This window comes from Acomys minous (assembly GCF_964271855.1).
Source record: "Acomys minous genome assembly, chromosome: 1".
Classification (NCBI taxonomy): Eukaryota; Metazoa; Chordata; class Mammalia; order Rodentia; family Muridae; genus Acomys; species Acomys minous.
The window spans coordinates 176,120,924-176,145,925 of record NC_140483.1 but is presented as its reverse complement, the minus strand read 5'-3'; the positions used below and the strand labels follow the sequence as shown (position 1 = coordinate 176,145,925).

The following is a 25,002-nucleotide window of genomic DNA, read 5'->3' as shown; positions in this document are numbered from 1 at the left end:
GTGTCTACAAAGGGGAAGCAAACCAACCTGTGTCTGCTCTGCAGCCCCCTCCCTGGTGGCACTTCTTAACAGCAACACAGTGTTCTCCCTTGGAAGGATCAATAAATGGGTCTAGTCAGAATGGCTGGTAACAGGACCCAATTACAAGGACTGGTGCCTTTAATCTCCACTGAGCTGCCAGGAAGCATGATGCTATAATATCCCTTTCTTCTTTAATATCCCAGACAGGATATTCTTGCTAACTGGACCATTTGTTATACTTGGAGGGCTGCTTGCACCATGGCAGCTTGTCAGCACCTTGAGGTGGGGCATCTAAAGGTGTACTTTTACACTGTATGTTCTAGAAATTTCTGAGTGAGACAGAGAAAGAGAGATGAGAGAGAAGAGAGAGGAAAGGGGGGGGGTTGGCTTGGTACAAGAAAAGAGAATGGATACAGTAATTCAAATGTCAGCTTTGGGGACCAGTCTAAGGAACATTGGAGCTTTCAACAAGACGCTTTCAACCTTCTTTTCAGTCTTCCTCGTGAACTGTAGCACACTAGAAAGTCATTCCCCAGATATCTTTTTAAAAATGAATACTGCAGGAGAGTATTTCCTAGTATCTGTCGCAGTTGTCAGTGGCCATGGACTAAGGTAAGTGGAAAAGTACTAATGCCTCTGATGCCCCTCAAGGGCTTTCCCAGCTATCCTTCACCCCTCTTCCCTTGTCTGGTTCACCGGAGAGGACGCACATCCAGGGAGACCTTAGAAGTTCAGTAGAATGAAGGCCCCAGCATCCCATGACCCTCAGTGATTTAGTGAGGGCAGATGCCTTCCAGCTGAACACTGTAAATTCTTAAGAAAGCCCTGATAATCTATTGTATCTGAACCATTGTACACTGGGGGGATAGTAGGATTTACTCTATACTGCAATCTAACCTAACCTAACCGATACACTCCCAGTTGGCTCAAGAACTACTTATGTCTACACCACCAGTCCCACTGCGTCATCAAACCCTTCAGAAATATCCCTTGCTCGTAGGATAAAAACCTAAACTTTAGTATGATCTATGAGTGTGTGTGGGATCTAGTCCCTGCTTGCTTCTTCCTCCCAGCCTCGGGTGCCTTCTTTATCTCTGCCACTGCCAGCCGTAGCTCATACAGCAGCCATATCTCACGCACCAGCCAGAGGTCCCTTTGTCAAAGGCAGGGTGCTCTTTCTGCCTCCGGCCATTTGCACACTATTTCCTCCATTGATCTTTGATTGCGCTGAACTCTTACCACATCGAGAATGATCATAAGGATGGAAGGAGTAGGTTGGCTCACTTTAAAAAAAAAAAAAAAAGAAGCCCCATCATACTCGGTGCTTAATGTGTTTTCACGTGGAAGGCTTGGGAAGAATGTGCAAGGCTGCATTTTACAAGCTGAGAGCACATGTGTGAGAAAAAAAAACCCCTTAATGAGGAACTGCTAATGGCTGAAGCATGTGAGGATGTCAGGCAGTATAGGAAAAGTATGATATGTTCTTTAAATAGACTTTTATATATCCTTTAAAATTAGGCTCATGACAGCCACATGTTAATTAGGCAGTGGAAAAGAAAAAGGAGGGGATGCAGTGATGAAGGTACCATGTTAAAATGTCCATTGTGGGGAAGTTGGGAGAGGGGGAACAGTGAACACCTTCTGTTAGTTCCTGATGCCACCCTGCCATTATGAAATATGGGAATAAAGGCCATCCCTATATATGGTGCTGTGCTATTATGTGTTTCCTGACCTTTCTTCTCCCTAGGTGGTGAGCCGCCTGGTTAGTTTTACCATCTGTGTATCCTTGGACTAGGAGACCTCTGACCTAACCCTGATTAGATATTCAATTAGATACCATTGGTGAGAATTTCAAATGGACTTGGACAGACAGCCCTTCTTCAAGCAGTCATTATGGAGTCACTGCTGTGTCTTTTTGTACAAGGGCCTGGATGGTTAGGTCTAATGTGTTGCTAGTCACTGATGATGTTACTAAGACTTAGTTAATCTGACCCAACCTGTCAGAAGGCTACTAAGTCCCCAGTTAGAGACACAGGGGAGATGATAAGGAGGAGAAAGACAGAGGAGCACCAAAGCAGTTCAATGAAAGCAGTTCTCAAGCTGTGTCACATTTAGCAGTGTTCTCAGAACATTGGCTAGGAATGTAATTAGGGCCATTTCTCTGTGATTAATTACATCAAAGCCGGGATTTCCCTCAACCACTTTGCATAAATAAACAACTTAACAACAGGCATAACAATCAAGGCACGAAGAGGGATTTAGTTTTAATTGGGATTAATAGACATGGTTCTGTGGGTAAAAGCAAAACAAATGTTGGTTATGTTGTTTCAGCTAGGCTGGCAGGCCACTGAGCTCCAGGATCTGCAGCTAAATGCAGAGCTTAATTAAATGCCTCAACAATTAAGGTGGAGAGTGATAAAACAATGCCAGCTTTTGGCTGGCTTCCACACATGCATGCTCTTTCCCCAACAAAACCCAACCCAAACACAACTGTAACCTCACAGCTAGGCAAAGGCCATCAGGTGAACTTCTGTATGAGGTCCAGGGGACTGGGTCTTGGTTGCCACTACAGTGGGTCAAAACATTGTCTTCAGATTCATTGACAATGACACAGGTTAACTCCTAGCAGCACCCAGCCTACCTCAAAGAGGATGTTGAGCATCAAAGAACCTCCTTATGGAGATGGCTGCAAATGTGGCAAACCAGCCACAGGGCAAAATATCCTCGTCTCTATCACAGACAGAATTCCGCCTAAAAATGGGCAAGCTTGGATGCAGGCAGAGTCAATGGCCAAACTCTGCCAAGACAGGGTAAGCAAGTCCTCAACAGTTCCTGCCTTACAAATATGTCTGTCAGATATATTGGGCCAGAAGGCTGAAGATGATGTTCCACCATTCTAGAGAGTTTTGGGTGACTGTTCAGGTAGTAAACTGTTTCTGTCATCTTCTCATTTGGGAAGCTGCTAACCTGCACCCTCTGTATACTCAGGTAATCAATTTTATTCCTTCTCAAGTCTGATGGTGTTGAAGACCAGATAATTTAGTTTTACAATTAAGCTTAGTTGTTTAGAGTTTAAGATGTTTTCAGGTCTAGATAGATGTTTTAAGTTGATAATGATGAGATATGATAGATATTGATTTACATTCAGAGTTTTACTCACCAAAATAGGAAAGATGTTTCCTTCAAGGCTGCCAAATACAAATAGCCAAAACACTATGAATGTAACATTTATATAATTCCTGATTGTCTCATGGTTCTTCTTGGTGTAAGTAGTTTATTGTACATACGTGTAATAATATAAATGTGTAAGTAAAAAAATAAAAGAAGATATTAAAAAACTCATTGTCTTCATGTCCTAGGTTCTTCCTTTTCTTTCTGACTTGGCATCTGGTATTCATGATTTCTTTCAAATGTCTAAGGCAATGGTTTTTCAGCCTTCCTAATGCTGCAAGCTTTTAATATAGTTCCTCATGCTGTGATGACCCTAACCACAAAATTATTTTGTTGCTACTACATAACTGTGATTTTGCTACTGTTGTGATTCGAAATGTAAATATCTGAAATGCGGATGTTCTCAGGTGATCCTGTGGAATGGGTCTTTTGACCCGCAAAGGTGTCATGACCCTAAGGTTGAGAACCATGGGTCTTATTCTGTGTTCCACTGTCTGGTCCTCTGCTGGTCTCTCTTCTTACCAACTCCAGTACCCAGTAGAGCACAATGACCTGTGTCCTCTCTGAGGCCTCTGTGCATAGTGACCAAGTGCGGAGTGCCTGTGTAGAGAGAACCCTTGGCTTCTTATCCGTCTTGTGACACATGAATGAAATATCTTGGCTCTAGAATATGCTAGTGTGACTTATGTATACATTGCAATGAAGGTATGTGGTATTTTTAGTAACAGGGTCTTATCACCTAGTTCCAGTGGGCCACTAGGAAGAATGGCAAGAGCCTGTCTGGTTTAGGGCCTCTGGAGCTTCCCTGACCACCTCATTAGGAGATATCTTTAACTTGACCCTGGGGTCTTTGTCTATTAACTCTGGGCTTTTAGGAACAGCATCCTTCAGAAATACTCCGCTGTAACTCTCCCTCTCAATTTACATTTTTAAATTGGCTTGCACAGTAGTAAGTTTCCACATTGCCTTTTCATACAATCTTAGTTTTAGTCAACTCTCTTTCCTTCTTCCTCTGCCTCTCTTTCCCCTCATTAAGCTATCCTCTCCTAATGGCTCCTTTGCTTTCACATGGTCTATGTTCTGTTGTTCCACTTTAAGAACTCTCTCACCCCAGGACCTTCTCCCTGATTCCCTTATTTCTGTAGGTACTCCAGGTTAGCATGCAAACCTAAAGATCCATGCATGAGAGGGAACATACAGCATTTGTCTATTTGAGTCTGGGTTATTTTACTCAATATAATTTTTCTAGCTCCATTTATTTTCCTGAAAATGTCATAATATCATTTTTCTTTAGAGTTGTATAAAGTTCCATTGTGTCTATATGCCACATTTTCTTTATGCGTCAGCTTATGGGTATCCAGGCTTGTTTCATTTCCCAGCTATTGTGAAGAAAGCAGCAATGAAGTGCTTGAGCAAATCTCTCTGTAGTAAGATATATATGGGTATCTATGCCCAGGAGTTGTATAGCTAGGTCAAGTAGGTGATCTACTTCTAGTATTTTCTGAGGAACCTCGACACTGATTCCCGTAGTGGCTCTACAAGCTTAAGTTCCCGCCAACAGTGAACACAATTCCTCTTTCCCAACATCTTTGCCATCATTTCCCATTGTTTGCTTTCCTGATGATAGCCATTCTGACTGGGATGAGGTGAAGTCTCACAGAAGTTTTAATCTGATGGACGATGATGTGGAGCACCTTAAAATGTTTATCAGCATTTCCTTTGAGGACTCCCTGTTCAGAACCATGACTCGCTTTTTGAGTTTTCTTAATGTGTAGTTTTATGAGCTCTCTGCATGACCTAGAACTATCCCTCCAGAGGAGATGGAGCTCGCAAAGATTTTCTCCCGTTCCATGGTCTGCATTTTCACTTGATTGGCGGTTTGCTTTGCTGTACAGAGCCTTTTGGTTTCATAATAGCTCACTTCTCAGTGTTGCTCTTGTTTCCTGTATTACCAGAACGTCCTCCTATGTGTTAAAGGATACAGCCAGTTTTTTTCCTCTAGCACTCTCAGAGCATCAGGTCTTCTCTGAAGGTCCTTGATCTATTTTGAAGTTGAATTTTATGCAGGGTGAGAAGAAAGGATCTAGTTTCATTCTTCTCCATGTTGTCAGCCACTTTCCCCAGCACCATTTCTCTACCATGTCTGTTTGAGCTCTTTTTCAGCAATCAGATGTTTGTTGGAGTGTGGAGTTGCATCTGGGCCCTTGGTTCTGTTTAGTTGATCAGTGTGTCTCTCTTTGTGAGGGAACCACACTATTTTTATTACTATGGCTCTGCAGTATAACTTGAAGTCAGGCATGGTCATACTTCTAGAAATATTATTTTTTTTGTTCAGTATTGTTTTAACTACCCTTGGTCTTTATGCCTTCATATAGATTTTAAGATACTTTTTGCTATTTCTGTGAAGAATGGTCCTGGAATTTTGGTTGGGCTTGCCTTGAATTTGTAGATTGCTTTTGGCAGATGACTCTTTTTCACAATAGTAATTCTTCCGATACGAGCATGGGCAACCCTTCTATTTCCTGATGTCTTCCTCATTTCCTGCCCCCTCCTTCCTAAGGAAGCCTTCCTTTCCTTTCTCTCCTCTCCTTCCTTCTTTGTATGTAACTGTGCACATGCATGGTAGGGTGTACATACCCAGTACATGCATTCAGAGAGGAAGGCATCAAATATCTTCTATTGTCCTCCCTTTGTTTCTTGAGACCCTGTTTCTTACTGAAGTTGAAGTTTACCATTTTGGATAGGTGAGCTGTCGGGACCCACTGTTCCCATCCATCAGTGCTATGGTATGTGCAGCCATGCTTGGGTTTTACATGGGTGTTGGGGATTCAAACTCAGATCCTCTTGTTTGTACAGCAAACATTTTTCTTACCCACTGAGCCATCTCCCCAACTCTGAACCAGAATGGCTTTCTATTTTCTCTTGTCCAGACTCCTGGGCCAGTTATCCAAGGTCACCCATGGTTCATCTGCCACCCACCTTGTAAAGATTTAAGCCCTCTACATACAGATTTAAGCTCATGCTATACCCTGGCTTTCTAGCTTTCAGGAAAATTTACATGGTCTTTTTCTTTTTCTACCACATTGCATGCCTACATTCTGTTAGTGTGGAAAATTAAGATTAAACTAAAATAAGACAATGAAATCTAGCAGATGTCACCAAGATGCACACTTATAAGGCTGCTGTAGAAAAGTCATGGATTTGAAGCCTCAACTACATAGTGAGTTCTAAGCCAGCCTTACTCTATAACAAGACTGCCTTAACAAACAAAGCACAAACACTGCTGCAATGGGCACATAAACAAACAAATGTTATATCATACTGTACCCCATAAATGTACACAAGTATGGTTTTGCCTAATACAAATAATTAAAAACTTAATGTCTCTTTTAGTCCACTAGGCCTAGGCAGAGTTAGCCTCCCCTCTCTAACTTTCCAACACCTTCTCACTTTCTGAATGAGGTTTGTGTTTCAACTGCAGGGTCCCAGAGAGGAGAATGTGTGCCTAATTTACATCTGTACCCCCCAGCCTCTCCTAAAGTTCCGTCAGTGTTGAACAGATCAACACAGGAATGGATTCCTTACCTGCCACTTGGCAGTTGATTGTCACATTCACTCCTTGGATGGTTCTGATGGTCCCACCGATATCCATTGTGACTGTAGGCTTCTCTGTGTTGAGCACAGTCACTCGAGATGTTTTCACCAGTGGCTTTCCTGGAGATGAGGAAGAAAATGAGCTGTCACTAACAGTGTCGTGGACTGAGGTGCTGAAACACCAGGAGACCAACAGGAATAGCTCACCATACTTTACCTAGAAAAATCTGGAACCTGTTACCTGTCACCTCATGTGTCTACCATAGAGTCAGCAGGGAAAGAACACGATTGAGGAGTTTGAAGATAAGAACATGGCACCCAAGTGAGATAACATACACTTTCTAATAATTGAATATAAAAGACAAGTTTTAAGGGCTTAATTTTTACTTTGAGAGAGTTCTAGATTCATAGACAGTTGTAAGAAGTGACACAGAGCAGTCCTAGGGAGCCGTATCCAGCTCTCCCATAATTCAAGCATGTTATGAAACTACAGCACAACTTCATCATCTCAGTGTGGACATTCACATGGTTGAATCACAGCACGTCTGCCCCCACAAGCATCCCTCCTGATATTTCTAGCCCCTCCTAAGTGCCTTGGCCACTACTAGCATGGCTTTCATTTCCTTGCTTTCAGCAGCTGAAGTCAGTTGTGTAAATGGAATCGCAAAGTTGGTCACTTTTCCTGTTTGGCTCCCTGCCAGCTCTCAGAATTCGCTAGAGACTGTTCCCAGCTCTTATATCATATTATGGCTGCGCTTTTCAATGGTGTGGTCCTTTTTGTTGCAGTGTAGTATTCTATGACACGGGGAAACCACAGTTTGCTTAGCTGTCCAACTGCGGTAGAGGATCTGGGTTGTTTCCAGCTTCTGATAAAGCTGTTAGAAGCACTTGGGTTCAGGTAGCTATGGGGACATCTGTCTTCATTTCTTTGGCATAAATGTGTAGGAATGCAGTTTAAATGTCATACGGCAATTCCTCTCTTTCCCTCCTCAGCACGTTTTATTTCTTTCATTGGATAGCTGCACAGTGACATCTCGCTGTGGTTTAAGTTGCATTTCCCTAATGGCTGATGCGGTCGACCATCTCTCGCCTTTTTACCACATGCACATTCTTTGGTGAAATATCTATTCGTGCTCTTTGAGAATTTCGAAGTTAATAGCCAGAAGTGTAGTAGGCAGTAGTATTAAAACAGAAAAAAAAAAAAAGATTAGAACTGCAGGCTTGAAATTTTTTTCAATGCTTGAGCTATCTGCTGTATAACACCATGTGTTCAAACTATTGGTAATCAAAGCTAGCAAAGGAATTGTCTCGCAGGCATCTGTGCTGAAGCAGGCATGCTCTTCATATTTAGTGCCCCTTTTACCAGGAGAAGTGGGAACAGAAGTCTTTTGAACCGATTCTTTCTTTTCTTCCTTTTCAATTGGCAGTAAAGGTTTCTTTATAAAATAACAATTACTATTAAAATGTTCCTGTGGGTGAATATTTGAAAGATGACTCTGAATAGATGGCATTCTTCACTGTCTCCTTGTGACAGTTTTGTTGCATTATAGAAAGGGTCGGAATGTGCGGGCGTCACCACACACAGCAACATGGCACAGCCACAGCCAGCTCCCCCCTTCCTCGTTGGAATATAATTCCTTCTGCATACCTCATATCTTTCCTGAGGTTTGGGCTGTGCCCTGAGGCATGGGGTGGTCCCACTGGTGCTCCATAGTGGCTTCCTTATCCATGTGGAGCTTTCTCTGAGTGCTAGGGATAAAGACTTTGGCTAGATTTACTTTTCTTCTCCCACTATATGCTGACCCCTTCTTTTGGTCTAGATTTATATGACTGTCTCCTTGAAGAATCCTTGTCAACCAGCAATAAAAGAACTGGTTTTGAGATTTGACATTTCTTCACGTCTCCTAGGTGGCATCTACAGCTACTTGTTGTTTCAAAACAAGTCACAACAAATCAGTTGGACTGTTATATAGTAGCCACCTACAGTAATATGTCCCTTCTCGTCAAAGGCCAACCCTCTTCATATCCGTTCCCCCTCTTTCCAAAGCAGTGGTTCTTAGCCTTCCTAATGCTGAGACCCTTAAATACAGCTCCCCATCTTGTGGTGACCCCCAACCATACAGTGATTTTTGTTGCTACTTCATAACTGTAATTTTGCTACCGTTGGAGATAGAGGTTTGTCAAAGGGTCAGGACCCACAGGTTGGGACCTGCCATTCGTGAGGCATGGTTGCTTTTTGTGGTGGGCACTTTAAAAGCTCCTTACCCCTGCTTCTTTTATGGCAAAATTCTAAAAGCATTCATCCATTTACCAGGTGTTTACTCAGCATACACCTTCTCCTGGTAAATCTTGATCTAAGTGGGAAAAAGGAGACCTTAAAAAGGCATAATCCGGGCTTCACAGAGCTTAGAATCAAGTAGACAAACAATAATTGTAACACGGGTAGACTGTGGCAAGTTCCCTCCAAAGAGTTTGGATAAAAGCCGGGAGAAGCACAGAAAACTGAGTTGATATAAATATTATATACCATTAGGGAATGGAGTCTCAGAGAGGCAGGTATGTAAAGGGCACCCTGTGTCCAGGAGTCACTTCTCAGAGGGGCACCTGATCCCACAGCTGAGATGAAATGATTTCTGCTGCAGCTGGGGTCCACTTTCCCGACGAACTGACAGGCACTGGCTGGAAGCTGCAGCGCCGACCTCTGTGCCCTATTTGAGGGTTCTGTACTTGGGTTACTCATTTTGCCATTCATTCTTTTCCTTTTTAAACATCAAAGTCTCACAGTGCATCCTGATGCTCATGATGGGCTTATCAGAAGTATTTCTGGCAGCAAGCACTGGCAGGTACCAGGGGCTCCAGACCTTTTGGATTTGCAGCAAAGCTGCCAACAGATGCTGGTCATATAGGGTCAGGATGGCTCTAATCACCTTCTTCAACACCTCATCTGCATATTTCTGGTGATAGGCTACCAAGGCTTTGGGGACAAAGCAGTGAAATAGCATAAATCTGGGCCACATGGCTGCCATCTTCACATGGACCTGGATGTCCTTGACCAAAAGCAGAAGTGACTCCAGCGACTGGTACTGCGGTGAGGGTGGCTGGACCACCTCCAGGTCACACTCAAACACTTCGGTGAGGCGGTTTCCCCAATTTCAGTGTGACATATCTGTAGCTGTCTTCTTGCATCCTAAAACCTGCAGCCACTACCTATTTTACTGTTGAATCTTAAGAGGTCTTTATAGTCTAGATGTATTTATTCCTTTGTCAGGCAGGGGCTCTATAAGTGCTCAGTCAGTGGCTTTCCTTTTCGCCTTAACAAGGCCTTTCACAGACCCAACTGTTTAACTTTGATAACATCCAATTTCTCATTTTTATGGGTTATGCTTTTTATATCAAATCTAGAAAGTACTTACATAGATCTAAATTCTGAAGATAATTCCCTATGATACTTTCTCCTAATAGTTTTATGGTTTAAGTTTTACATTCAGCTTAGTGATACACTGAGTCAATTTTAAAAATATTTATGGATTATTTTATTGTCTAAGATTTAATTTTTATATCAGGAAATCAATTATTTATTGGTTTTTGAAACTCGAAATTGCTGGTTGGTGATTTTAAAATAACTTAATTTTATTTGACCCCCTCAGCACCAGTCGGGTGAAGTACCAGTCTCACCAATTTCATATGTCTTTTATTTCCTTTTTACATCATTACACTGGCTACACCTTCCATCACTATACCGAGTAAGGATAGTGAAAGTGAGTTTTTAAGCAAGGACTGATTTTTAAAAAACAGCCCAGGTATTTTTGTATTCTGTTACATGACACCTATATTCTATGTGACTCTTTTGTTCTAAGTGTTTCAGCCATTTTCTCTGGAACCATTTGGACACGGAAGCTTCCTCGCTTGACTTCTCCTGTTTCCTGTGTTAGGAGTCTCCTCATTGCTTCCGGGCAGAGGTGGGCTTTCTGGAGCTCCATTGGTCGTCACTGTCATCACAGTGTCATACATGTACAATGTCATCACACCTCCCTAACAGCTCCTAGGAGGTGGTAAACAGCTGATTCTCAAGTGTCTGTAGGAAGAAGAATTCTGTGGGGTGAAAGTGGAGGTCTAGGCTCTCCAAAGGTTCTCATTAGCTCCCAGTAGGGATGAAATGCCTCATTTTCTGTGAGACTACCTCCACGAGGGAAAGCGAGTCTAGGTTCCTTAAACAGCCTGTGTTACAATGTTGTATGGCTCACAGTGTTTCTGTGATGTCAGTCAGAGCTCAGCAAAATTTTCTAAACATCGGCCTTGCCATGTTGTCTCCTTTCTATTCCTTTTGCTAGAGAGAACAAGCTTTTAGTATAGACATTTTTTTCTTTCTCACATACTCATTGGTATTTCCTGGTAGCTCCCTTCTTCAGCTCCAAGTTTAGAGTTTATGAGGCAAAAAGGAAGCCCAATAAATCTACAATTGTGTGAGCTGAACTGTCCCTCAGTTTCCAAGGTCTCTAGCCAGTTAGCTTTCTTTCTTTTTTTTTTTTCTTTCTTTCCAGTTTTCAACCTTGTACTTGCACACACAATGGTCAGGGGGTTTAACTGCACTTAGCCAGAGGCATAGGGAACAGCACACTGTGTCTCCTAAGCTTTCTTTCCGGAAGTGGAGTTCTTCGTATGCTACGCTTTAACAGGCTTTTTATCATTTGGGGGAAAAAAAAACGGAGTGGTGCATGTGCATGACTATAAAACACAATACAAAAGATTCATTTACTAAGCACCTTGGGGACATAAGGGTCCACATGAGATCATTTCATATACCTAAACCTTAATCTTTTGTAAGCCAAATGGATTTAATTTTGTTTTAACCGTTGAGAGGCAGGACATTCTAGACTGGCCTCGCCCCTCTTGTCCCTCCTTAACTGAAGAAACTCCTGTTTCAGAAATGCTCTTCTGGGTCTGACACCTGCTTTTTATGTTTTGCATATTTTTCCTCTTTCCTCATGCACGGCTGCTTACCTGCCCTCCTCCCTTTGCTCTTCGGTCTGACTTGCCCTCTGGGTAGAAGTCATTGAACTCATTGGAATTGTGTTTCGGAGTGTTAGCGTGGCATAGGTGAGTGTGCGTGTAGGCTTCCCATGTCTGCTGTGACTGGGCAGGGCTGTTCCTACCCACCTCCCATTCAAGATCTGTAGGACTTGGTGAAGAGGAATAATGAAGCACTATAATAATATGCTGACATACGAATGCAGGCAAATATGGAATAACACTGATACTAATAGATATCGACTAATAAATAATTTAAAATCTAGCCCAACCCCAATAAACATGTTTATGGCTACAATTAAATGCTCTCCTTACTTCTGGGGTTAGGGTGGGACCTCCACTCTGATCTCACTCACTACAGTCTTTTCTGAAGACAGAGCCTTTTCTCTGAAACATCAACCAGATCACACAGTTTGCTGTTGAACATTTCCACTGCTTCTTTAGTATAATCTAAACAAAATCTGTAGCTTCTTTTTGCAACTATCTTCTACATGGTTATGACCAATTGTCTGCCTTTCCTGCCTCACAGAGACCAAAATTCCCATAAGCCACCGTGTTCTAGCTTACTGGCCTTTCGTTCCTCTACCCAGCAGACCTGTCCTGTCTGGTCCCCGTCCCTGATATCTTCTGCCTATGGGCATATCTCCATAGATAAATTTATTCTTCTTGTCATTTAGGTCTTTTTGCTCATAACATCTCCTAGAGAGGCCGCTTCCAATTAGCCCATCTAAAGCATGTAGCCCATCACCCCTTGCCAGGCAATATAAAAATCTCACTTATTTTGATTTTTCTTTTTCATAAGACTATCAGAAAAATATGTTCTCTATATCGTTTCCTTCAACCCTGCCTCATCATGTAATCTCCTTGCCATCTAGTCCTGGCACAAAGTAGGTCCTCAAAAAACACTTTAAATGTTAAAAAAAAAGCTTTGAGAAGACAGGTAAAACTGTCTTTTGAATAGCCAGGGATCTGAGGTTCGCAAAGGCTCCACACTTTGTCCAAGACCATAGATAGAGTTGACATGTCGTAGTGCTGAGCTGGACACCAGATCTTGGACTTATAGTCTAGTATTTGTTAGGGAGGGTCCTTAAATCCTGGTCTGCAGACTGGCTGCTGCAGAATCCCCAGGGCACTAGTTAAAGACATAATCTGTCTTTCTCCAATACAAGAACTGCCTCACCGTGTTATAAAAACCACTGTGCCAATGGGGAAATGAGGCCAGGGACCAGAGCAGACCCACAATTACCAAGTTATTTTTCCTACAGGAATTTTAATAATAAAGGTGGTTTTTATAGCTGTGAGTGTATGGCTATAAAATTCAAATGTCACTGAATTAAATCCAGCCCTTAATTAATTATACTGAGGTTGTGCTGAAAAGTAATGGCCTTGTTCGCTATCAGTAGAGGTGCTGTTGTCAGCACAGGCTGCTACTTCTAGGCTCCCATTACCTTCATGAACCATCTTTAACACAGAACATAAAGTCCGACAAGCATTTATAATCAATAGAAGTTTATAATGAATAATTTTTCTTAATTAATTGACCATTTCACATTTCTTACAAAGATGCTTATATGTATATTTTTGAAATTTCAAAAAAACAACAACAACAAAAAACAAACTAACCAACCAAACAAACAAAAAAATAAAAAGAAAAAGAAAAAAATTTTTTTGAGACAGAGTCTTGCTATGTAGTCCTACATGTGGCCTGAAACTTGGTATGTAAATCAGGGTGACCTTAAACTTAAAGTCTTACTGGCTCTACCTCTAGGAGTGCTGGGATTACAGCCTTGTACTACCACACCCACTCTTGTATGCACCTTTGAGTCTTGTTCTCAACTTATTCAGTCTGCGTCTACTGTGCAGCAGGTGCCCTGTAGAAAGGGCCGCCCAGGGTGTATGTTAACGTCGGCGGATGTGATGCCTACGTAGGAATGAGTGGGCTCCTGTGATGTCTTTAAGCAGAGATGCTCAGCAAGCCAGGATGCCCAGCTCCTAGAGAGTGAGCTCCTCTGGAGGGAGGTGGGGACAGATGAGAAGCCGCAGAAGCGAAAGCTCCAGAACACTATCCTATGCACAGTGAGCTCCTACCTCCTTTCCTCACCTGTGGCTCTAGATAAAAAAATCAAACTCAACTAGGAAAAAGTCATGAACATATACATGTGAAAACTCTCTGGCCCAGTGTAAACATGAAGGATGCAGTAGCCAGAGACGAGAAGGTATGTTTGTTAGAATTTCTGTCGCCAGGATAAAACTAAGACCACAACAACCTTGAGGTGGACAGGGTTGAGTTACCTTACAACTCTCAGAGTAAACTCCACCGCTCCTCATGGCTTGCTCAGCCTTCCTTTTTATACACCTCAGCACTAGCACCACCCACAGTGGGTTCCTCCCTCCCACATCAACTATCAATCAAAGACATGCCCCACAGGATTACCCACAAGCCAATCTGCTGGGAGCATTTTCTTAGTCGAGGCTCCTTCTTCTTAAATGACTCTATCTTGAGTTGACCAAAGCCTACCCAGAGAAGAAGGGTTGTCATTTGAGTGGAGCCAAGAACAGGTGGCATTGCCAATACTCTCAGAGCTGTGCTGCAGCCCAGTTAGTAGAGCCTTTGTTAAAAGCACCATGATGCCTTACACTTGAGGAGTTAGGGCATGGACTAACTAAGTTGATGAGACCAAAACCTCTTCACCTTTGTCCTGGACCCACAGCTAGGTCACACTCCAATCTCTCCACAGTTAAGCACAGACACAGGATGGAGTCCCAGCACATAGAAAGGAAAAGAAAGTGTACCACGCCTGAGCTCAAACTACATAAACTCTTCTATAAAGAAGAAATAAGCTATCATATTTTATACAGCATGTAATTTGTATGTTTGTCAAAGCAGCTAGCAAATGCTAATTAGTATTCACCAACTCACTGAATGAATGAATGAGCCAATTGTGTCTTATTTCAGTTCTTCATTATGAGTCACAAATTTCGGTTGAAAGTGATTTTTCCCCATCCTTAGCCATCAGAAATGAGCGACAAAAATGAATGAGTTTAGGTTCTCTCTGTCCAGCTAGAGACAGTCTGCACCAGGAAGTAAGCATGTACATCTGTCAACCTTCAGGATAGAAACCTGTCATTGATGACTGGGGCAAAGGAGCAGTGATGAAGACAAGAATTCTAGGAAGCAGGCTCGGGGATCACCGGAGGCCTAGAAAGGGCGCATCAATGACAAAGCTGCTTGGAAATTTTGGATCCAAACTTAGTTGTTGGCAGACTTTTCCAAGGATACTGGTCAGATTTGGATTAATAAGGACTGAAGAGTCAATATGAATGTTGATCAGTGGTACCCACAGTGACACAGGCAAGAGGAAGGACAGTTTATGAGTTGAACTCCTGGGTTCTATCTTTACATAGTCACACAACCTCAGGACAGTTCTACAAATTTCCCTATGCCTCTACTTTCTACATAGGCGGCTGCTGAAAGAAATAGGTGAGGAACAGGCCTCAGAACAAGCGATGCCTTTATACAGTGTGAGGTTTCTGTAAGGGTTAAAGTTAACCTGTAAGCCCCACTTGCCCAAGGACAGAAAACTCCCTGGAATGCTGGGAGCTGTTCATGTAAGATAACAAGCCATGTGTTGCTTTCACTTCAATAAACAAGGTTTGGTTGCCCCAATGGCACAGGATGTGTTTGATCAAACACAGGCGGGAGGTACATAGGCAGGATGTATGCTTGCCCCTGATTTGATGAAGGTAGGAAGTATTGTATGGCCTTGTGGGTTTTGCCTTTATGAGTATCTGACTTATCCAATCCAGTGCCACTCTCTGAGAATTCTGGGTGTGGACCTGGCCAGTGTCTATCTTCCGGCCGGTATTTAATAAAGCTTGCTTTAATTGGGTCATCATGGATTTCATCTTTTCTCCTCACAATTTTCAGGTTTAACGGCTTTAACACTTGTAACCGCCACCAGCTATGTCTCTGCCACCACTCAGCGAGGATGCATTGTGAGAAGTGGCACTGGGAACTTCTGATATGATACACATAGGGGAGAAAGGGTTAACAGGATGAAGGAGAAAAAGGAGAAGAAGGTGAGAGGTGGAGGATGGGGGGGAAGTAGCAGTAGTAACCGCAGCAGCAGTATAGGAGGAGAGGGGACACATGTGTTAGTGAGGAGGTGAAACTGCTTCTGTTCTGAAGAATTATAGGAGTTTCAATATACAGGGAAAGCAAATAATTTAAATATGATGCATTTGTCCCTAAACTCCAGCCAGTTCTGAGGTGCTCCAGAAAGCTTAGAAGTTATCTGCAGGGCTCTTCAAAGTCCCCATCTCCAGAGACGATTTGGGAACACCTAGGTTGGGCAGACCCTCCTTTCCATGAGAGTGTCCAAGAAGGCATGGTGAGGTCCATGGCAGATATGTGTGTCAGTTCAAGAGAAGGTGAAGATGCCGGCGCCTATTAACCGAAACATGGGTCTCCATCAAAACTGAAGTCTGAAGCAATGAAACATTGTAAACCTCATAGTTTGAAATTAAAATTAGGCAAATTATATTCAATCCAGATGTAATTAATAGACAATGTCTCACAGTGAGTATATCAAAGCATTTTCTCAAGAAACACCAGATTCTGCCTCCATTCCCATTGTCACAAGTCTCTTACAAGTGTCACTGGAGTTACACCTGAACAACAACAACAACAACAACAACAACAACAACAACAACAACAACACCTTAAAGTGAGAACTTTCAGTTAAAATATTTAAGGCTCATAGCTTAGGCTTAAAGGACCAACCAAGATCAACTGGAACCTACGAAAACCTTTATGGAGATCACTAACATCCTACACTGATATTTAGTATAATGGACACTGTCTATAAATGTCAGCTTGCTGTTTCTTGCTGGTCAGAAATATCCCAGGCACTTCCCTCTTAGCAATTTAATATCAATTGCTCTGTCACAGATAACATGCATGCCTTTTTCCCTCAGTCTGATTTCCCTTCCCAAACCCTCCCCCGTTGTTCTGAGGATCTGGAAGGAACGCTTTGTGTCCTGCTGTCTGTGATCGGCTCCTTTAAGCTCTCCTCTCTTTCCTTGCAAGTGTGGTCAAGATCAGGTTTAGCATGGTTTATTTGTTACCTTTTAAGACTGTACTGTAAAGTCTGCATACTGCTTCTTTGTATTCCACTAAGGAAAAACTGTCAGTTTTCATGGTTAGATCTGCAGGTCAGGGGACCTCAGAGCTGGCAATAATGGGTGGGCATCGCTGTCCTTTTTTTCCCCCGCATGTAGGAGAACCACAGAACTCGCGGGTCTAAAAGAGCCAAGAGTACATCTATTTAAAGATCCTCTGTTTACAATTAAGCAACAGGTTTATAGTTCTGAATCTGCTTCTAAATTTGGTAATGAGGCAAACGCATTCCCTGAAGTCTTCCGTTGTTACATCAACCTCCTTCTTCAGCACTATTAAAAAGCAAACCTTTCTCTTCCAGCCAAGCCACTGCATGACTTCCATGGCTATTATTTAGTTAAATAAAGTGAGATTTGATTTTATAAAACATTGTCTTTGGGGAGTAAGGTGTGCAGATGAACAGAAGTGTAGAAAATGGTCTAGTTAACCCAGAGGATCGGTGCACAAATCTGTTTAGTTCAGGAAGAATTTTTAAAATTTTTGAGTTGGTTTAACTAATAATGGAAATGTTAAAAAAAAAGTGTGATGTTTAAAATATTTTTGGTTTGGCTTCTTTGGAAAAATCAGGTCTAGCAACATTGACTTGTGCTTTATTCTTTGGCAGCAAGCTGATGGAAATGAGCTGTGTCCTCAGACATTGTACAGCAGGCAAAATGATGACTTCTTTCTTTTTTTTTTTAAAGAGGTCTTAATCCCTAGAACTCATGATATGGCAGGAGGGAATTAAGGTTGCTAACTTGCTAAACTTGAAACATAGAAACATAGAAAGAGAAGAAAGGACAGAAGAAAGTATCAGGGACACATGCGAAGGGCCAAATACACCACTGTTGCCATTGAAGATGGGGAAGGAGTTAAGCCCAAGAATATAGAGGCTTCTAGAACCTAGGAATGATATTTAATTTATATTCAGAAATAAAGCGGGGCCCATGGCCCTACATCACATGGAACAAAATTCTTCCATCAGTTTGACTGAGAAAGAAAGGATTCTCCCCTAGAATCTTCAGCAAAGAAAGCCTATCACTATCTGGATTTTAGCAACTGTCAGTCTTTCTACCTACAGGATTGTCAGAATATCTGCATTGTTTCAGACCCTGAAATACAAGGTAACTTGGGACAGTCGCAGTAGGAATGAAGATGCACACTGTATATACTATGTACATAGCCCAAATTATCTCTGCAACGAAGAAGATGCAGGGAAGAACAAGGGGCAGCATGGTGGAGCTTGGCTGGGTGAGAGAAGGTGGGAAGATGTGGGAAGTTGTTACAATTGTCTTTTCCATTAATTAAAACAATAAAAGAAAAGGTACTTAACATCACGGGTCATGAGGACTGCTGTAATAAAAATGACAGTCAGTAGCCAGCAGTGAGGGTGTGGAGAAACCCTCTTTACACTCCTGATGGAGATGTAAAATAATCCTACTGTTTGGAGCAAAGTTGGCAGGTCCTTAAAAGGTCAACATAAGCCAGCCATGGTGGTGCACCTTTAAGCCCAGCACTCAGTAGGCCGAGGCAGGTGGATCTCTGTGAGTTCGAGGGCAGCCTGGTCTACAAAGAAAGTTCTAGGACAGCCAGGAATGTCACACAGAGAAACCCTGTCTCAAAAAAAAAAAAAATTAAACAGAAATGCTCCGCATAATAGAGCATTTGCACTTTTAGAAATGAATTAATAAAGAGATGTAAGTTACAGCTATATGGGAACTTGCACACAGATCTTCACAGTGTCATTATTTATTGTAGCCTAAAGTGGAAACAGCATAAACATCTACCTACCAGCTGGGGAAGAGATGAATGAAAGGTGGCCACTTATATGGTGGACTACTATCCTACTCCGAGAGAAAATAGTCTTTAAAAAGGGCTAGTTTAGCCATAAAAGCAATGTGGCACATGTGCTAGGAGGGGGGATGGCATTAAGAGCATCATTATCATTATGCCCGATGATAGAGATGATAGAGGTTAGTAGCAACGGACAAAGTACGGTATGACTCCATTTATGTGAACTGTTGAGGGCAGACAGGTCTGTGCAGGCCGACTGCTTGGCAGTTTGCCTGGGGGATTGAGGAGTGAGGGCTGAGGGGTGTGGAGTTGATTTGGGGAGAAATGAGAATGTGTTCTGAAGTTGAGTGTCATGGTAGACGCAGAATCTGAATATACCACATGCCACTGACTTGTGCGCAGTTGTCTTGTATATGGACAACAACTCAATGAAGCTGTTAAAAATGAAAGAAATCCTCATTTGTGGGAACAGCTACAAAAAGACAGAGTTGCTGAATAGATATCTGAATGTGTGCTCACAGTGGATGGATTCTGTGGTACACAAATTGTATCTCAAGAAAACCGAAAAGTATGGTGGCCGTTCAGGGTCACAGTGTGGTTACCAGCTAACCTGTTCAAGCATGAGAAGGAATGGGGATTTCTTTACCCTTGAAGTTCTGTTTGCTCTGTAGATTTTTGGTATGAATGCTGCTGGGTCCTGAGCATCAGAAGACATGAGTGTGGCTCACAGTCCCTTCCTGAACATGTCCCAGATGCCTTGATCCCAGTCCTAACCTCCTTAGATATTCCTTTTTGCCCATGGCAAGGTGTCATGTTCCTCAGGTTCCAGCCACTACCTCTTCTGGTTAAGCAAATAAATTTGACACGTCAGGGGAACAGAGAGCAAAGGGTTCTGCCATGTCTTTTGCGTGTTCCACAGGGAGTTTTAGATGAAAGATGCAGGTGGGTGTGGCTATGGGCAGTTGCATCCTCTCCTAGAAACCACGACAAATACATGCTACATCCCTCATCTGCCCGCCCACCCACCCTCCCTCTACCATACTGCACAGATGAGGAAGTTTTTCTTTTTCCACAGGGTTGAGGAAAGCCTACTTGCAAGAGCTTACTTCTTGTCCCTAATTAGTTTCCTCAAGTCTTCTTGGGAGCCAAGTAAACTGGGTATACTCTCATCTCTAACTGTAAGTTTTAGAAGTGCAGGTCTTTGGTGGACTTTTTGTGTACTTGGGGATATAAGGCCTTGGCCACTTAGCATTCTAGCCAGTACCAGGGTCCTGTTGATGGCAGGTTGACTCAGTCAACGGCTAGTACTATGTAGCTCAGATTCCCACTGGGGCACACTCAAACCGTGTCTAGCTTTCCTTTTGCTCTGGACACTGGAGAAAAGTTTCTCTCGTCAGCCTTTGCTCCTGGTGACAAGGCCCTCTGTGAGTCTAACTGGATGAAGAAAACTCTCTGGTGAACTTACTCCTGGTTGCAAACGTTTGAAGACTGCCAATTTGAAATGACTTAAACATGAAAAGCTTACACAATTCCTCTTCTCTTTACTGCAGCTAGTAAATCATGATGGGGGTGGGGGGGGGGAGAGAGAGAAAGAACTTCAAAACAACTACCTTTTAGCTTCATTTTCTCAGCAGGGTCTCTCTGATCTCTTTATTAGACACAATATGTGTCAACTACTCAACTCACAGGAAGACAGGAACACTTGCCAGGAAAGGAGACGCAATTTCTAGCTCCCTGTGCAAACTTGAAATGAGCTCATCTGCGGGTTCTCCCTGCCATGACAGATACACCCATCCCTTAGCCATCATCTTCTTCTCATTTTCCATTGGTGATGTCAAGCTGGCCTTAGAGTATCTTTTTTTTTTTTTTTTTTTTGTGATCTTATAAAATCAATGACATCCAGAACCATTTCCCTTTTGGTATGACCTCAGCAGGGAGCTACACCTGGAGAAGCTCTCCTCGGCATCAGGAAGTGGAGCTAAGCGATACGGAGGGAAGCAATTTACTAGGGAACTACTGCTTTTCCTCAAAACACTGCCAGTGCTATTCCAGGTGGGAAGGCTTCCGAGCAATGTGGCTCAGTGCAGAATCTGGCTGGCCAAGGTGGTGTTCCACTCTCTTGCTACTGTCTATACACATCGAAAACTCCTCTTTAGGTAGCCCTGCACATCAAGTAAGTGGTATTCAAAATGAGACTGGGGCCGCTCCCTGTGTTCTCATTACAAGCTACACACCCCCCACCCCCGCCTGCTCCTTGCTTGAGACAGTTCTTATCACAAGCGACCTCAATCTAGGTGCTTAAAAGCACTTTAAAATTGGCTAGTTCAATGTTTTTCAATTGCCTCAGAGACACTGAGAGAAATGTGGGGCAAAAGGCGCTGGTAAGCACTGTGGATTCTGAAAAAGGGTCTCTTCCTGCTCTCAGGATGAACTGATTCTGTTTTGATATTGCAGATAGTAATTCTACCTAACAAGCAGTGAGTGCTTAAGATGTGCTGGGTGCTCACGACTATTCTAAGCATTTTCCATGAATGAGTTAGATGTCACTGACCACTGATTCTCATGATTGGATTGATGAAGTAATAAAGTCAGGAAGTTAAGAAAGCAGACTAGGTTCTTAGGAAGTGAACAAGTATGATCCAAACCTATGTTCTGAGGCCCCCTGGATCTACAAGAAGGGGTACCCACAAGACCAAAGCTTGTGATTTTTTAAAATAAAAATATCAGGACACTTATTTATCTTGAGCCTCAGTTTTCTTTCTCTTTGGCCTACATTTAAACTGAAGTCAAGAAAAAAAAGCACTACAATTTTTTCCACCGGAAGTTACAAGATTCTGACCACAAGTGGGCTAAGTCCAGGCTTGAAAAACATCAGTGTTGAAGACTCAGGCTGCAAACAGAATGGACACAAACCTGGACTATTGTTTTTCAGTCTTGGGGCTGTTCCCAGGGGCTTTCACTGTAGAATAGGTAGAGAAAGAAAGCTAACATGTTGCCAGCATTGCTCTAAGCCCTTTTACACACACACACACACACACACACACACACACACACACACACACACAGATTATAAGATAATTACACTTCTCCTTTCCCTTTCTCCCTCCAAACCCTCCCATGTATCTCTTCTCCACTCTTTTTCAAATTCATGGTCTCTTTTATTGCTATGCATACATGCACACATGCACACCTCCTTAGTCTATATAGTGTTACATGTATGTATATGTTCAGGGCTGAGCATTTTCCTCTGCACAATCAATTGGTGTACTCTTCTCTGGGGAAGACCACCTCTCCTGTTGCTAGCATTTTTCAGTTTAAGCTTTTACACACCTACATCCTATTTAATCTAACACCACCCTGTAGATAGTGTTAACTTCACTGATACCGGAGACTCTGAGGTTGTGCACTTTTTATTTCAAGATCATATATCTAATAAGCAGTATAGCTGATAATCAAATGGAAAGAAGTTCAATATTCATTCCCATCTCTAAACTCAGGCAATTTTTTGCTCATCTAACATATATTGCAAAGCAGCATATTTGCTTTGCCGTGGGGTTTCCCCAGGGAACCTCTGCTGCTGGGAGCTTGCTAAGTGATCCAGGCTGACCCAGAACCCATATCTTCCTGTCTCAGCTTCTCAGGTGGTGGGATTACAGGTGTGAGCCACTCTGCTGGACTTGAGCAGTACCCTAGCTATTCCTCTAGCTAAGATAGGTATATACCTCCTGCCTCCCCTAATCTGTGAGCCCCTGGAAACTCCAAGCTTGAGTTTTATTACTGAATGTTTCACAACATCGGCTGAGATGTGGATGACAACCTGAGATAAAAATACCATCATGAGCTTAGGGCAATATCCACATTTTCAACCTTGTTTGTAGAGGAGCTACTTAAAAGATTTGTCAGCATACCTGGACAAGCCCAGCAGCTGAAACGTTGAAAACATCATCCCCTAAGCCTGGGTGTGGTGTCTATGGCCACACTTCATCGCTCAGCCCCTTGCTTGGTGCCACTTTAGGCCCTCTGTTTCTCTTCTCTAGCTTTGAACCTCTTGGCAGCCTCCACCAACTTGCCTTCAAAGAGTGGAAGATGAGCCTGATGTTACAATAGCTTTGCTTGACCCCAGGCAGTTTTCTATTCATTGTATTAAATTCTGGCAAAAGAGGGTATTTAGTCTGTGGCAGAGCTGAACTGTATCGAGCTCAGTATAAACAAGAGAGTTAGTCGGCCATTGGCCAGCAGTTGGAAGCATGTCAACAGTGCCCATGTAAGTGTGGGTTGGAGAATAGAACGCAGAAGAGATTTTAGAAGAGTGAATATTGTTGCTGGGCATCTGGACTCTGCATAGAGAGGAGAATGAAGATTGGAACTGGAATGCAACTAGGGAAAATCAAGTGTCACACACACACACACACACTTTAATCTATCTGAGGGCACCTCTGCCTTCTTTATTATCAACTTTCATCTTCCTGACAAAGCCGCTACAGGTCTCTTTTCCAGATCAGCCTTAGGTCATAGGGACAGAAATACTGTTGCACAACAGATATGAAAGGGAGTAGCACGTGTGAGTGGAGGCCAGTGTGACAACATAATCCCCACATGAGCGGATGAGGTCAGCGTGGGTGATGCCGGCTTTCCTAGCATCCACTGAATCATCTGATGGGAGCAGCGAGTGAAAGGAATAAATACAAACACATGCACCACACCGACGCAAAGTCTGTTAGCCCAGGTCTAAGGAAACCGGTCCTGTCTTGATCTGCTCAGCGGGGCAGTGGAGGTAACGAGGAGCTCAGCTTTAGGAGACCTCAGCCCCTTATGTTCCCGAATCAGCTGGGCAGTCGTGTGACTTCAGGTTGCCTGGCCTCTAAGAAATGATGTGTTGGCTCGGTCAGTATCTAAGGTCTTTTATGGTTTCAAAGGCAAGGATTTGTCTCAGGTTAAGAAGTTTTATAAAAGTACACTGCTTTAACACCACAGCCTTAGAAGGCATTGTACTCCAAGTGTCAGCAATTGTAGTCACAATGTGCAGAGAAATGTGTGTAGATACGGGAAAAGTGTTGGCAGGGGTACATTGGAATAAAACCCCAGTTGTGGTATTGGGTCACATTTATCTATGTGCATCCTAGGCCTGCATGACATATTGTAGGCATTTAGTCATAAAGATCTCTGAGCATAACTGGACAGGGGTTTTCAGGTTACCTGCTAATGTGACAGCAATGGAGACAGAGTCATATCCCAAGGCATTTGTGGCATTGCAAGCATAGAAGCCCACATCAGCTTCCACTGGTGCCAAGATCTGTAAGGAATCGTCTGGCTGTAGAAGAATCCTGGAGCAACAGAAAAGAAATGTAGATCTGGTCAAGTCAGCTGACTCCTTTTGGAATTCATTATGGCGGCGGCGGGGGGTGGGGGGGCGAGGCAGGTAGGGGTGTATTGAGGACTATGTTCTTTTTTTTTTTTTACTGTATTAATTTATTCTTGTTACATCTCAATGGTTATCCCATCCCTTGTATCCTCCCATTCTTCCCTCCCTCCCATTTTCCCCTTATTCCCCTCCCCTATGACTGTTCCTGAGGGGGATTACCTCCCCCTGTATATGTTCATAGGGTATCAAGTCTCTTCTTGGTAACCTGCTGTCCTTCCTCTGAGTGCCACCAGGTCTCCCCCTCCAGGGGACATGGTCAAAGGTGAGGCACCAGAGTATGTGAGAAAGTCATATCCCACTCTCCACTCTACTGTGGAGAGTCTTCTGGAGGACTATGTTCTAACAACCTAGAAAGGCCAAGATCAGTTTTCCAGGAAACCCAGGCTCTCTTGTTGATATGATTGCCATGTTGGCCATCTCAAATAGAGGCTTTTATTTTTATTTTTAAAGTGTACTCACTACATGATCTAATGCTACTAGTTGGAAGAGACAACAGTTAGATACCGAGTACATATAATACACAACATGAGAGAGGATGCTAAAGCAAATGCCCACACAGATTTAGGAAGAGGCTCATTAAGGGAAATGAAACGTTACAAGGGAGCAGTGGATCCTGGTTGGATGGTAGGAAGAACATCAGGCTGCAAGCTGTTAAAGAAGGTACCATTATGGCATTCCAGGAGAAGAAGCTTTGAAACAATTATTGACAAGATGATTGCTATCTGAAAGAACTATGTCTTTCAAGTCTAGGCAGTAATATAAACATCTTTGTATTCATTAATTTGGAAACATGGATGCAGACCGCAGGTCATAT

The 25,002-nt window shown here is 42.8% G+C and overlaps 1 protein-coding gene across 6 annotated transcripts in view; it reads right to left on the bottom strand.

Annotated features, from left to right (window-relative positions):
* Nucleotides 1-25,002, bottom strand: part of ADAMTSL1 (ADAMTS like 1) — an 888,380-nt gene that overhangs the window by 45,776 nt on the left and 817,602 nt on the right. For all 6 annotated transcript variants that reach the window (XM_084779022.1, XM_084779023.1, XM_084779024.1 and 3 more), the window contains 2 exons: nucleotides 23,963-24,090; nucleotides 6,778-6,906 (listed from right to left, as the gene is read on the bottom strand). In XM_084779022.1, coding sequence (XP_084635148.1) covers nucleotides 6,778-6,906; nucleotides 23,963-24,090 — 257 coding nt within the window. The remainder of the gene's footprint in view (nucleotides 1-6,777; nucleotides 6,907-23,962; nucleotides 24,091-25,002) is intronic.